The following is a 15,740-nucleotide window of genomic DNA, read 5'->3' on the forward strand; positions in this document are numbered from 1 at the left end:
GTAGAGTTGACCATAGTGTACTGGAGAGTAGAGTTGACCATAGTGTACTGGCCAGTAGAGTTCACCATAGCTGGCCAGTAGAGTTGACCATAGTGTACTGGAGAGTAGAGTTGACCATAGTGTACTGGCCAGTAGAGTTGACCATAGTGTACTTGAGAGTAGAGTTGACCATAGTGTACTGGAGAGTAGAGCTGACCATAGCTGGCCAGTAGAGTTGACCATAGTGTACTGGCCAGTAGAGTTGACCATAGTGTACTGGCCAGTAGAGTTGACCATAGTGTACTGGAGAGTAGAGTTGACCATAGTGTACTGGAGAGTAGAGTTGACCATAGTGTACTGGAGAGTAGAGTTGACCATAGTGTACTGGCCAGTAGAGTTGACCATAGTGTACTGGAGAGTAGAGTTGACCATAGCTGGCCAGTAGAGTTGACCATAGTGTACTGGAGAGTAGAGTTGACCATAGTGTACTGGAGAGTAGAGTTGACCATAGTGTACTGGCCAGTAGAGTTCACCATAGCTGGCCAGTAGAGTTGACCATAGTGTACTGGAGAGTAGAGTTGACCATAGTGTACTGGAGAGTAGAGTTGACCATAGTGTACTGGAGAGTAGAGTTGACCATAGTGTACTGGCCAGTAGAGTTGACCATAGTGTACTTGAGAGTAGAGTTGACCATAGTGTACTGGAGAGTAGAGTTGACCATAGCTGGCCAGTAGAGTTGACCATAGTGTACTGGCCAGTAGAGTTGACCATAGTGTACTGGCCAGTAGAGTTGACCATAGTGTACTGGAGAGTAGAGTTGACCATAGTGTACTGGAGAGTAGAGTTGACCATAGTGTACTGGAGAGTAGAGTTGACCATAGTGTACTGGCCAGTAGAGTTGACCATAGTGTACTTGAGAGTAGAGTTGACCATAGTGTACTGGCCAGTAGAGTTGACCATAGCTGGCCAGTAGAGTTGACCATAGTGTACTGGCCAGTAGAGTTGACCATAGTGTACTGGCCAGTAGAGTTGACCATAGTGTACTGGCCAGTAGAGTTGACCATAGTGTACTGGAGAGTAGAGTTGACCATAGTGTACTGGAGAGTAGAGTTGACCATAGCTGGCCAGTAGAGTTGACCATAGTGTGCTGGCCAGTAGAGTTGACCATAGTGTACTGGCCAGTAGAGTTGACCATAGTGTACTGGAGAGTAGAGTTGACCATAGTGTACTGGAGAGTAGAGTTGACCATAGTGTACTGGAGAGTAGAGTTGACCATAGTGTACTGGAGAGTAGAGTTGACCATAGTGTACTGGCCAGTAGAGTTGACCATAGTGTACTGGAGAGTAGAGTTGACCATAGTGTACTGGAGAGTAGAGTTGACCATAGTGTACTGGAGAGTAGAGTTGACCATAGCTGGCCAGTAGAGTTGACCATAGTGTACTGGCCAGTAGAGTTGACCATAGTGTACTGGCCAGTAGAGTTGACCATAGTGTACTGGAGAGTAGAGTTGACCATAGTGTACTGGAGAGTAGAGTTGACCATAGCTGGCCAGTAGAGTTGACCATAGTGTACTGGCCAGTAGAGTTGACCATAGTGTACTGGCCAGTAGAGTTGACCATAGTGTACTGGAGAGTAGAGTTGACCATAGTGTACTGGAGAGTAGAGTTGACCATAGTGTACTGGAGAGTAGAGTTGACCATAGTGTACTGGCCAGTAGAGTTGACCATAGTGTACTGGAGAGTAGAGTTGACCATAGCTGGCCAGTAGAGTTGACCATAGTGTACTGGAGAGTAGAGTTGACCATAGTGTACTGGAGAGTAGAGTTGACCATAGTGTACTGGCCAGTAGAGTTCACCATAGCTGGCCAGTAGAGTTGACCATAGTGTACTGGAGAGTAGAGTTGACCATAGTGTACTGGAGAGTAGAGTTGACCATTGTGTACTGGAGAGTAGAGTTGACCATAGTGTACTGGCCAGTAGAGTTGACCATAGTGTACTGGAGAGTAGAGTTGACCATAGTGTACTGGAGAGTAGAGTTGACCATAGCTGGCCAGTAGAGTTGACCATAGTGTGCTGGCCAGTAGAGTTGACCATAGTGTACTGGCCAGTAGAGTTGACCATAGTGTACTGGAGAGTAGAGTTGACCATAGTGTACTGGAGAGTAGAGTTGACCATAGTGTACTGGAGAGTAGAGTTGACCATAGTGTACTGGAGAGTAGAGTTGACCATAGTGTACTGGCCAGTAGAGTTGACCATAGTGTACTGGAGAGTAGAGTTGACCATAGTGTACTGGAGAGTAGAGTTGACCATAGTGTACTGGAGAGTAGAGTTGACCATAGCTGGCCAGTAGAGTTGACCATAGTGTACTGGCCAGTAGAGTTGACCATAGTGTACTGGCCAGTAGAGTTGACCATAGTGTACTGGAGAGTAGAGTTGACCATAGTGTACTGGAGAGTAGAGTTGACCATAGCTGGCCAGTAGAGTTGACCATAGTGTACTGGCCAGTAGAGTTGACCATAGTGTACTGGCCAGTAGAGTTGACCATAGTGTACTGGAGAGTAGAGTTGACCATAGTGTACTGGAGAGTAGAGTTGACCATAGTGTACTGGAGAGTAGAGTTGACCATAGTGTACTGGCCAGTAGAGTTGACCATAGTGTACTGGAGAGTAGAGTTGACCATAGCTGGCCAGTAGAGTTGACCATAGTGTACTGGAGAGTAGAGTTGACCATAGTGTACTGGAGAGTAGAGTTGACCATAGTGTACTGGCCAGTAGAGTTCACCATAGCTGGCCAGTAGAGTTGACCATAGTGTACTGGAGAGTAGAGTTGACCATAGTGTACTGGAGAGTAGAGTTGACCATTGTGTACTGGAGAGTAGAGTTGACCATAGTGTACTGGAGAGTAGAGTTGACCATAGTGTACTGGCCAGTAGAGTTGACCATAGTGTACAGAAGAGTAGAGTTGACCATAGTGTACTGGAGAGTAGAGTTGACCATAGTGTACTGGAGAGTAGAGTTGACCATAGTGTACTGGCCAGTAGAGTTGACCATAGCTGGCCAGTAGAGTTGACCATAGTGTACTGAAGAGTAGAGTTGACCATAGTGTACTGGAGAGTAGAGTTGACCATAGTGTACTGGCCAGTAGAGTTGACCATAGTGTACTGGAGAGTAGAGTTGACCTTAGTGTACTGGAGAGTAGAGTTGACCATAGTGTACTGGCCAGTAGAGTTGACCATAGTGTACTGGAGAGTAGAGTTGACCATAGCTGGCCAGTTGATTTGACCATAGTGTACTGGCCAGTAGAGTTGACCATAGTGTACTGGAGAGTAGAGTTGACCATAGTGTACTGGCCAGTAGAGTTGACCATAGTGTACTGGAGAGTAGAGTTGACCATAGTGTACTGGAGAGTAGAGTTGACCATAGTGTGCTGGCCAGTAGAGTTGACCATAGTGTACTGGAGAGTAGAGTTGACCATAGCTGGCCAGTAGAGTTGACCATAGTGTACTGGAGAGTAGAGTTGACCATAGTGTACTGGAGAGTAGAGTTGACCATAGCTGGCCAGTAGAGTTGACCATAGTGTACTGGAGAGTAGAGTTGACCATAGTGTACTGGAGAGTAGAGTTGACCATAGTGTACTGGCCAGTAGAGTTCACCATAGCTGGCCAGTAGAGTTGACCATAGTGTACTGGAGAGTAGAGTTGACCATAGTGTACTGGCCAGTAGAGTTGACCATAGTGTACTTGAGAGTAGAGTTGACCATAGTGTACTGGAGAGTAGAGTTGACCATAGCTGGCCAGTAGAGTTGACCATAGTGTACTGGCCAGTAGAGTTGACCATAGTGTACTGGCCAGTAGAGTTGACCATAGTGTACTGGAGAGTAGAGTTGACCATAGTGTACTGGAGAGTAGAGTTGACCATAGTGTACTGGAGAGTAGAGTTGACCATAGTGTACTGGCCAGTAGAGTTGACCATAGTGTACTGGAGAGTAGAGTTGACCATAGCTGGCCAGTAGAGTTGACCATAGTGTACTGGAGAGTAGAGTTGACCATAGTGTACTGGAGAGTAGAGTTGACCATAGTGTACTGGCCAGTAGAGTTCACCATAGCTGGCCAGTAGAGTTGACCATAGTGTACTGGAGAGTAGAGTTGACCATAGTGTACTGGAGAGTAGAGTTGACCATAGTGTACTGGAGAGTAGAGTTGACCATAGTGTACTGGCCAGTAGAGTTGACCATAGTGTACTTGAGAGTAGAGTTGACCATAGTGTACTGGAGAGTAGAGTTGACCATAGCTGGCCAGTAGAGTTGACCATAGTGTACTGGCCAGTAGAGTTGACCATAGTGTACTGGCCAGTAGAGTTGACCATAGTGTACTGGAGAGTAGAGTTGACCATAGTGTACTGGAGAGTAGAGTTGACCATAGTGTACTGGAGAGTAGAGTTGACCATAGTGTACTGGCCAGTAGAGTTGACCATAGTGTACTTGAGAGTAGAGTTGACCATAGTGTACTGGCCAGTAGAGTTGACCATAGCTGGCCAGTAGAGTTGACCATAGTGTACTGGCCAGTAGAGTTGACCATAGTGTACTGGCCAGTAGAGTTGACCATAGTGTACTGGCAAGTAGAGTTGACCATAGTGTACTGGAGAGTAGAGTAGACCATAGTGTACTGGAGAGTAGAGTTGACCATAGCTGGCCAGTAGAGTTGACCATAGTGTGCTGGCCAGTAGAGTTGACCATAGTGTACTGGCCAGTAGAGTTGACCATAGTGTACTGGAGAGTAGAGTTGACCATAGTGTACTGGAGAGTAGAGTTGACCATAGTGTACTGGAGAGTAGAGTTGACCATAGTGTACTGGAGAGTAGAGTTGACCATAGTGTACTGGCCAGTAGAGTTGACCATAGTGTACTGGAGAGTAGAGTTGACCATAGTGTACTGGAGAGTAGAGTTGACCATAGTGTACTGGAGAGTAGAGTTGACCATAGCTGGCCAGTAGAGTTGACCATAGTGTACTGGCCAGTAGAGTTGACCATAGTGTACTGGCCAGTAGAGTTGACCATAGTGTACTGGAGAGTAGAGTTGACCATAGTGTACTGGAGAGTAGAGTTGACCATAGCTGGCCAGTAGAGTTGACCATAGTGTACTGGCCAGTAGAGTTGACCATAGTGTACTGGCCAGTAGAGTTGACCATAGTGTACTGGAGAGTAGAGTTGACCATAGTGTACTGGAGAGTAGAGTTGACCATAGTGTACTGGAGAGTAGAGTTGACCATAGTGTACTGGCCAGTAGAGTTGACCATAGTGTACTGGAGAGTAGAGTTGACCATAGCTGGCCAGTAGAGTTGACCATAGTGTACTGGAGAGTAGAGTTGACCATAGTGTACTGGAGAGTAGAGTTGACCATAGTGTACTGGCCAGTAGAGTTCACCATAGCTGGCCAGTAGAGTTGACCATAGTGTACTGGAGAGTAGAGTTGACCATAGTGTACTGGAGAGTAGAGTTGACCATTGTGTACTGGAGAGTAGAGTTGACCATAGTGTACTGGCCAGTAGAGTTGACCATAGTGTACTTGAGAGTAGAGTTGACCATAGTGTACTGGAGAGTAGAGTTGACCATAGCTGGCCAGTAGAGTTGACCATAGTGTACTGGCCAGTAGAGTTGACCATAGTGTACTGGCCAGTAGAGTTGACCATAGTGTACTGGAGAGTAGAGTTGACCATAGTGTACTGGAGAGTAGAGTTGACCATAGTGTACTGGAGAGTAGAGTTGACCATAGTGTACTGGAGAGTAGAGTTGACCATAGTGTACTTGAGAGTAGAGTTGACCATAGTGTACTGGCCAGTAGAGTTGACCATAGCTGGCCAGTAGAGTTGACCATAGTGTACTGGAGAGTAGAGTTGACCATAGTGTACTGGAGAGTAGAGTTGACCATAGCTGGCCAGTAGAGTTGACCATAGTGTGCTGGCCAGTAGAGTTGACCATAGTGTACTGGCCAGTAGAGTTGACCATAGTGTACTGGAGAGTAGAGTTGACCATAGTGTACTGGAGAGTAGAGTTGACCATAGTGTACTGGAGAGTAGAGTTGAGCATAGTGTACTGGAGAGTAGAGTTGACCATAGTGTACTGGCCAGTAGAGTTGACCATAGTGTACTGGAGAGTAGAGTTGACCATAGTGTACTGGAGAGTAGAGTTGACCATAGTGTACTGGAGAGTAGAGTTGACCATAGTGTACTGGCCAGTAGAGTTGACCATAGTGTACTGGAGAGTAGAGTTGACCATAGCTGGCCAGTAGATTTGACCATAGTGTACTGGCCAGTAGAGTTGACCATAGTGTACTGGAGAGTAGAGTTGACCATAATGTACTGGCCAGTAGAGTTGACCATAGTGTACTGGAGAGTAGAGTTGACCATAGTGTACTGGAGAGTAGAGTTGACCATAGTGTGCTGGCCAGTAGAGTTGACCATAGTGTACTGGAGAGTAGAGTTGACCATAGCTGGCCAGTAGAGTTGACCATAGTGTACTGGAGAGTAGAGTTGACCATAGTGTACTGGAGAGTAGAGTTGACCATAGCTGGCCAGTAGAGTTGACCATAGTGTGCTGGCCAGTAGAGTTGACCATAGTGTACTGGAGAGTAGAGTTGACCATAGTGTACTGGCCAGTAGAGTTGACCATAGTGTACTGGAGAGTAGAGTTGACCATAGCTGGCCAGTAGAGTTGACCATAGCTGGCCAGTAGAGTTGACCATAGTGTACTGGCCAGTAGAGTTGACCATAGTGTACTGGCCAGTAGAGTTGACCATAGTGTACTGGAGAGTAGAGTTGACCATAGTGTACTGGAGAGTAGAGTTGACCATAGCTGGCCAGTAGAGTTGACCATAGTGTACTGGCCAGTAGAGTTGACCATAGTGTACTGGCCAGTAGAGTTGACCATAGCTGGCCAGTAGAGTTGACCATAGTGTACTGGCCAGTAGAGTTGACCATAGTGTACTGGCCAGTAGAGTTGACCATAGTGTACTGGCCAGTAGAGTTGACCATAGTGTACTGGAGAGTAGAGTTGACCATAGCTGGCCAGTAGAGTTGACCATAGTGTACTGGCCAGTAGAGTTGACCATAGTGTACTGGCCAGTAGAGTTGACCATAGTGTACTGGCCAGTAGAGTTCACCATAGCTGGCCAGTAGAGTTGACCATAGTGTACTGGAGAGTAGAGTTGACCATAGTGTACTGGAGAGTAGAGTTGACCATAGTGTACTGGAGAGTAGAGTTGACCATAGTGTACTGGAGAGTAGAGTTGACCATAGTGTACTGGCCAGTAGAGTTGAACATAGTGTACTGGTGAGTAGAGTTGACCATAGTGTACTGGAGAGTAGAGTTGACCATAGTGTACTGGAGAGTAGAGTTGACCATAGTGTACTGGAGAGTAGAGTTGACCATAGTGTACTGGCCAGTAGAGTTGACCATAGTGTACTTGAGAGTAGAGTTGACCATAGTGTACTGGCCAGTAGAGTTGACCATAGTGTACTTGAGAGTAGAGTTGACCATAGTGTACTGGCCAGTAGAGTTGACCATAGTGTACTGGCCAGTAGAGTTGACCATAGTGTACTGGAGAGTAGAGTTGACCATAGTGTGCTAGACATTGGACAGTTGACAAACGATGTCTGTTGGTGTAATGGCGACTTGTCCGTGTAATTGTGACTTGTCCGTGTAATGGCGACTTGTCCGTGTAATGGCGTCTAGTCCGGCACTAAAGAGGCAACCTTCGAGCGCCCGACCAACTGACCAGGGGAGCTGTAAACGTCAGGAAGTGGACCTTAGAGAATCTGTCAGACACAAATTATTGACATTCAGCTGGGGGAGATAGCAGGACCGGCCTTTTAGTTTAGGTGGAGATAATATTAGCGTTTGGTACAGACTAAATAAGTATAGGAAAGTAACTTTAGTGTTTGGTACAGACGGTTTAAGTATAGGAAAGTAACTTTAGTGTTTGTTACAGACTAAATACGTATAGGGACGTAACTTTAGCGTTTGTTACTGAGGATTTAAGTATAGAAATGTTAATTTAGCGTTTGTTACATACAAAATAAAGTTTAGATCAGTGGTTCTTAACCTGTGTTTGATTGAACCCCAAGAGTTCGGCGAGTCAGTATCATGGGTCGGTGGATATCACGACACACACCCGACTCATACGATTCAGTGTCGGCACGAAAGATAGAACTATAAAAAAAAATGTTCGGCGAACGCGAATTTGAAACTTTTGGGTTGGATACCTTGAAAATGTTTAAGAACCTCTGGTTTAGATGACGTAGCAACATCGTTTGTTAACGTGTTATCTCTCAGATTGTTTAGTTAACATTTACGTCACACAGACTTCCTGTTATCTCTTTTACTATTTCTCTATTTAAATGTCTCTATTTTATTCTGATATCACAATATTGTAAACGTGTAAAATTTAAAAAAAATAAATCGTATGAAAACAAAAACCCATCAAGCGACACAATAGAATGTTGTTTTTTTCTAGATCGTTGTTCAACTTGACGAACACAGCCTGTATCGAGGTCTTTGTTTATTTTTTGTGGCTTGATGTTTAAATAGACGTCCAGCCTCTTTCTGAACTTATTTAGCGTTTGTCTTCTAGTGTTATGAATAAATATTAATGTTATAGTTTGGGTCCGAATGTAATGCTTGGTTTAGTTTAAGGTTAGAGCTAATGTTATTGTTTGATTTAATACGGCTAATGTTTTAGTTTAACGTTATGCTATAGTTTTTGTTTGGTTTAAATAATTTAAAGCTTAAGTTTATGTTAAAGTTAGTGTTAGAGCTTACGTTAATGTTAAGTTTAAGGTTTGAGCTTATGTTTATGGTTAGTTTAATGTTAGCGCTTATGTTTATATTAAGTTTAGGGTTAGAGCTTATGTTAAAGTCAAGGTTAGGAGCAAGTTTTCGAATGGGTTACGTCAACAGTATATACCTAACTTGTTTTTTTATAAACCATCTTCTGAAACCCTAATAGTGACACAAGCATTTGGTCCCTATCTAATCCTAACCTTAACCTGTATAACGCCTTGTTATAAAAACCAAAGTAACAGTGGCTTTGACCAGCGTTAAAACAATCAATTAAAAAAATAATTACCAAAAAGGTGAACTTTAACCCTTGTGTCGGACTGTAGAGCATTTGACTGTCAACCTTAAAGTCTCTAGTTCGGGTCCCTGGTTAGATTGGTAGCATGTCCTTGAGTCTACTTAGCTTTGATCGGTACCTGACTTACTTTAGGGAAAGTACAGGCGGCTGGGAATGATACTGACCACACTATCCCTTCATATGCCGAGGTTAAAGAAACAGGTGAACTCTACTTCACCTGACACGTGGGTCTCCAGGTTAAAAAGTGAACTTGACCTACTTAACTTTCACCTTAACCGGCATAGATTACACGGCCTTGACCAACATGCCGGCCAAGGTGACGACACGGCTCAACTCTGATTGGCTGATGACGGAGTTTGATGAGACCCCGGTCATGTCCACCTACCTGATCGCCGTGGTCGTGTCGGACTTCAAGTACAGGAACTTTACCTTCGACAATGACGTCAGATACGAGGTGGGTGTGGCATCGTGCAGCTGTTTTTACAGCTGTCACAAGTTTGTGTATGTGACACTACTGTGTAAACAGTTGTAAGTTACCGTTTTTGTGTTACAGTAATGTGTATGTTATAGTTGTATATATGTTACAGTTGTATGTATGTTACAGTTGTATGTATGTATGTCACAGTTGTATTTATGTAATAGTTGTATGTGTGTTATAGTTGTATGTATGTCAGTCACAGTTGTGTGTATGTCACAGTTGTATGTATGTCATAGTTGTATGTCAGTCAAAGTTGTATGTATGTCACAATTGTATGGTTGTCACAGATGTATGTATTTCAAATGTGTATGTATGTCAGTCACAGTTGTATGTATGCCCCAGTTGTATAATTTTCGCAACACATTGTATTTTGTATATGTCACAGTATGTGTATGTCACAAAACTATGTTTAGCACAAAATACGCTTAAGTCTCAACGCTGTGGATTAAAAATTTCCGAAACAAATAAGCCTGTCACAATTTACATATTTTTGTTTGGAATTTTTAAATTTTATAACAAAATTACTTGTCTTTAGACACATTCGTGTATATTTGTTTAGCAGTGTTTGGGTCGTTGGAGAAGCTGTTTGTGGCCAAGTGAATGTGATTTGGTTCTGTTTGACGTTTCAGTTAAAAATCTGGGCAAGAGAGGAGGCCTATAGCCAGACTGAGCATGCGCTGAATTTCTCCGTGGAAACCTACAAGTTTTTCACCGACTACTTCGGCATGCAGGACGTGGTCAGGAAGGCGGGTAAATAAAATCTGGCAACTCAAGGGGGACAAGTGAAAAAATCTGGCAACATAAGGGGGACAAGTGAAAAAATCTGGCAACATAAGGGGGACAAGTGAATAAATCTGGCAACATAAGGGGGACAAGTGAATAAATCTGGCAACATAAGGGGGACAAGTGAATAAATCTGGCAACATAAGGGGGATAAGTGAATAAATGTGGCAACATAAGGGGGATAAGTGAATAAATCTGGCAACATAAGGGGGATAAGTGAATAAATGTGGCAACATAAGGGGGATAAGTGAATACATCTGGCAACTCAAGGGGGACAAGTGAATAAATCTGGCAACATAAGGGGGGATAAGTGAATAAATCTGGCAACATAAGGGGGATAAGTGAATAAATCTGGCAACATAAGGGGGACAAGTGAATAAATCTGGCAACATAAGGGGGACAAGTGAATAAATCTGGCAACATAAGGGGGACAAGTGAAAAAATCTGGCAACTCAAGGGGGACAAGTGAATAAATCTGGCAACATAAGGGGGACAAGTGAATAAATCTGGCAACATAAGGGGGACAAGTGAATAAATCTGGCAACATAAGGGGGACAAGTGAATAAATCTGGCAACATAAGGGGGACAAGTGAAAAAATCTGGCAACATAAGGGGGACAAGTGAAAAAATCTGGCAACATAAGGGGACAAGTGAATAAATCTGGCAACTCAAGGGGGGGGGGGCAAGTGAATAAATCTGGCAACATAAGTGGGATAAGTGAACAAAATCTTGCAACATAAGGGGGGCAAGTGAATAAAAATCTGGAACAGAAAGAGGGCTAATGAATAAAAATCTGGCAACATAAGGGAACATGAAAACAAAATCTAAAAAAAAAGTCCTTCTTTCTTCTTCTTCGTTCTTAATTGAGAATATGGTGGAGGATTCAGACAACAAGTCCAACTTCGTGTATGAACTGGACTGTGGTCTCCAGTTTGTCAGGTGCCCCATATAATTTTTCCCTGAGTGGGGTGGGCTGGGGCCAGTGTCCGACTCGCGCCTGGCTATACAAAGAACATTCCTGAAGTCCTGTATAGTGCGATCACAGTCCTTTCTTCTAGGTGGATTCAATCACAGATTTTCAGATATTTTATCTATTGGGGGAGGGGGGAGGGGAAGAAGGGCGACTTTTTAAAAAAAAAATTGGGTATCTGACGGTCAAATCTGAATGTGTACCTAACGGTCAAGTGGTCAAGTCTAAATGTGTACCTAATGGTCAAGTGGTCAAGTCTGAGTGTGTACCTGACGGTCAAGTCTAACTGTTTACCTAACGGTCAAGTCTGAATGTGTACCTTACGGTCAAGTCTGACTGTGTACCTAACGGTCAAGTCTGAATGTGTACCTAACGGTCAAGTCTAACTGTTTACCTAACGGTCAAGTCTGAATGTGTACCTAACCGTCAAGTCTAACTGTTTACCTAACGGTCAAGTCTGAATGTGTACCTAACGGTCAAGTCTGAATGTGTACCTAACCGTCAAGTCTAACTGTTTACCTAACGGTCAAGTCTGAATGTGTACCTAACGGTCAAGTCTGAATGTGTACCTAACCGTCAAGTCTAACTGTTTACCTAACGGTCAAGTCTAACTGTTTACCTAACGGTCAAGTCTGAATGTGTACCTAACGGTCAAGTCTGAATGTGTACCTAACCGTCAAGTCTAACTGTTTACCTAACGGTCAAGTCTGAATGTGTACCTAACGGTCAAGTCTGAATGTGTACCTAACGGTCAAGTCTAACTGTTTACCTAACGGTCAAGTCTGAATGTGTACCTAACGGTCAAGTCTAACTGTTTACCTAACGGTCAAGTCTGAATGTGTACCTAACGGTCAAGTCTGAATGTGTACCTAACGGTCAAGTCTAACTGTTTACCTAACGGTCAAGTCTGAATGTGTACCTAACGGTCAAGTCTAACTGTTTACCTAACGGTCAAGTCTGAATGTGTACCTAACGGTCAAGTCTAACTGTTTACCTAACGGTCAAGTCAGAATGTGTACCTAACGGTCAAGTCTAACTGTTTACCTAACGGTCAAGTCTAACTGTTTACCTAACGGTCAAGTCTGAATGTGTACCTAACGGTCAAGTCTAACTGTTTACCTAACGGTCAAGTCTGAATGTGTACCTAACGGTCAAGTCTGAATGTGTACCTAACGGTCAAGTCTAACTGTTTACCTAACGGTCAAGTCTGAATGTGTACCTAACGGTCAAGTCTGAATGTGTACCTAACGGTCAAGTCTAACTGTTTACCCAACTGTCAAGTCTGAATGTGTACCTAACGGTCAAGTCTAACTGTTTACCTAACGGTCAAGTCTGAATGTGTACCTAACGGTCAAGTCTAACTGTTTACCTAACGGTCAAGTCTGAATGTGTACCTAACGGTCAAGTCTAACTGTTTACCTAACGGTCAAGTCAGAATGTGTACCTAACGGTCAAGTCTAACTGTTTACCTAACGGTCAAGTCTGAATGTGTACCTAACGGTCAAGTCTAACTGTTTACCTAACGGTCAAGTCTGAATGTGTACCTAACGGTCAAGTCTGAATGTGTACCTAACGGTCAAGTCTAACTGTTTACCTAACGGTCAAGTCTGAATGTGTACCTAACGGTCAAGTCTGAATGTGTACCTAACGGTCAAGTCTAACTGTTTACCTAACGGTCAAGTCTGAATGTGTACCTAACGGTCAAGTCTAACTGTTTACCTAACGGTCAAGTCTGAATGTGTACCTAACGGTCAAGTCTGAATGTGTACCTAACGGTCAAGTCTAACTGTTTACCTAACGGTCAAGTCTGAATGTGTACCTAACGGTCAAGTCTAACTGTTTACCTAACGGTCAAGTCTGAATGTGTACCTAACGGTCAGGTCTGAATGTGTACCTAACGGTCAAGTCTGAATGTGTACCTAACGGTCAAGTCTAACTGTTTACCTAACGGTCAAGTCTGAATGTGTACCTAACGGTCAAGTCTAACTGTTTACCTAACGGTCAAGTCTGAATGTGTACCTAACGGTCAAGTCTAACTGTTTACCTAACGGTCAAGTCTGAATGTGTACCTAACGGTCAAGTCTGAGTGTGTACCTAACGGTCAAGTGTCCCCCACAGATCACATCGCAGTGCCAGACTTCAGTTCTGGTGCCATGGAGAACTGGGGCCTGGTCGTGTACCGCGAGACGTCGCTGCTCTACGACCGTCACGTGTCCTCCAGCCACAACAAGTTCACGGTCACGCTCATCGTCGCGCATGAGATCGCCCACACGGTGAGTCTTTCAAGGTCATCTGCGAGCCGGCAGACCGGCTGAATATCTAACCGGCAGACCGGTAAAGCATGTCTTAATCTTATGTTCCGTGATTTTAAAAATCTTAAAATGGACAAAAAAAATGTGTACGTGTATTTTACGGTCCAGGAAATATTTAACCGTAAAATAATTTCATCGGGTAATGTTTAGACTAGGTAAATCTCTTAATTAGCAAATTCAGACATTCTAGAATCTAAAAAAATATATTGCCTAGAAAAACATCAATAAGGGCATGTAGCGAGCTCCATTTGATAGTGTCCTGAAGGGTTCTCGTGCAAAGTTATCCATCGTCTCGATCAATAGACGTTCTCGTGTTTCAATAAGAGTTGTCTCAACATGCAAGTGATAGGTTAGCTCTCAATACAGTTGTGTAGGCTGTGTGCTGAATGTATGCGGCGTGGGATTTAACTAAGCTTAAAGGATGCATGCCATTGTGATGGGAGATAAATGTGCGGGAGATTATTGTGTAGGAGATTAATTTGTGGAAAATTAATTTATGGGAGATTAATTTGTGGGAGATAAATTTGTGGAAGATTAATTTGTGGGAGATTAATTTGTGGGAGATAAATTTCTGGGAGATTAATGTGTGGGAGATTAATGTGTGGGAGATTAATTTATTGGAGATTCTTTTTTGGGAGATTAATTTGTGGGAGATTAGTGTGTGGGAGATTAATGTGTAGGACATTTATTTGTAGGAGATTGTAAGAGATTACTGTGTAGAAGACTAAAGTGTTTGGAGATTAATGTGCTAGTTCTATCCCAATAAGCGCGTGTAAAGCATAGAATAGGATGTGAGGTGTTGATAACATAAGTTGGTAACTACAGGAAATCTTAGATTATGTTTATGGTTCGCGACGAATGTTAAAGATTTACTAAACAACCGCCTGTTTTTTAAAGTATTCACTTGAGCTTGGTATAGAACAGTCCAATGCTGACCAGTAGTGTGGGTATAGAACAGTCCAATGCTGACCATTAGTGTGGGTATAGAACAGTCCAATGCTGACAATTATTATATGTCTAGTAGTGTGGGTATAGAACAGTCCAATGCTGACCATTAGTGTGGGTATAGAACAGTCCAATGTTGACCTTTAGTGTGGATATAGAACAGTCCAATGCTGACAATTATTGTATGTCTAGTAGTGTGGGTATAGAACAGTCCAATGCTGACCATTAGTGTGGGTATAGAACAGTCCAATGCTGACCATTAGTGTGGATATAGAACAGTCCAATGCTGACCATTAGTGTGGATATAGAACAGTCCAATGCTGACCATTAGTGTGGATATAGAACAGTCCAATGCTGACCATTAGTGTGGGTATAGAACAGTTCAATGCTGACCATTGGTGTGGGTATAGAACAGTCCAATGCTGACCATTAGTGTGGATATAGAACAGTCCAATGCTGACCATTAGTATGGGTATAGAACAGTCCAATGCTGACCATTGTTGTATGTCTAGTAGTGTGGGTATAGAACAGTTCAATGCTGACAATTATTGTGGATATAGAACAGTCCAATGCTGACCATTAGTATGGGTATAGAACAGTCCAATGCTGACCATTGTTGTATGTCTAGTAGTGTGGGTATAGAACAGTCCAATGCTGACCATTAGTGTGGGTATAGAACAGTCCAATGCTGACCATTAGTGTGGGTATAGAACAGTCCAATGCTGACCATTAGTGTGGGTATAGAACAGTTCAATGCTGACCATTGTTGTATGTCTAGTAGTGTGGGTATAGAACAGTCCAATGCTGACCATTGTTGTATGTCTAGTAGTGTGGGTATAGAACAGTCCAATGCTGACCATTAGTATGGGTATAGAACAGTCCAATGCTGACCATTGGTGTGGGTATAGAACAGTCCAATGCTGACCATTGGTGTGGGTATAGAACAGTCCAATGCTGACCATTGTTGTATGTCTAGTAGTGTGGGTATAGAACAGTCCAATGCTGACCATTGGTGTGGGTATAGAACAGTCCAATGCTGACCATTGTTGTATGTCTAGTAGTGTGGGTATAGAACAGTCCAATGCTGACCATTAGTGTGGGTATAGAACAGTCCAATGCTGACCATTAGTGTGGGTATAGAACAG

At 43.4% G+C, this 15,740-nt stretch overlaps 1 protein-coding gene across 2 annotated transcripts in view; it reads left to right on the top strand.

The window, feature by feature from the left end:
* The window catches only part of LOC131929396 (glutamyl aminopeptidase), a 100,297-nt gene that overhangs the window by 65,508 nt on the left and 19,049 nt on the right, over positions 1-15,740 (top strand). For both annotated transcript variants that reach the window (XM_059285560.1, XM_059285561.1), the window contains exons 4-6: positions 9,392-9,561; positions 10,215-10,335; positions 13,457-13,611. In XM_059285560.1, coding sequence (XP_059141543.1) covers positions 9,392-9,561; positions 10,215-10,335; positions 13,457-13,611 — 446 coding nt within the window. The remainder of the gene's footprint in view (positions 1-9,391; positions 9,562-10,214; positions 10,336-13,456; positions 13,612-15,740) is intronic.

This window comes from Physella acuta, unplaced genomic scaffold, assembly GCF_028476545.2.
Source record: "Physella acuta isolate Inbredline_101_S28 unplaced genomic scaffold, ASM2847654v3 ptg001625l, whole genome shotgun sequence".
Taxonomy (NCBI): Eukaryota; Metazoa; Mollusca; class Gastropoda; family Physidae; genus Physella; species Physella acuta.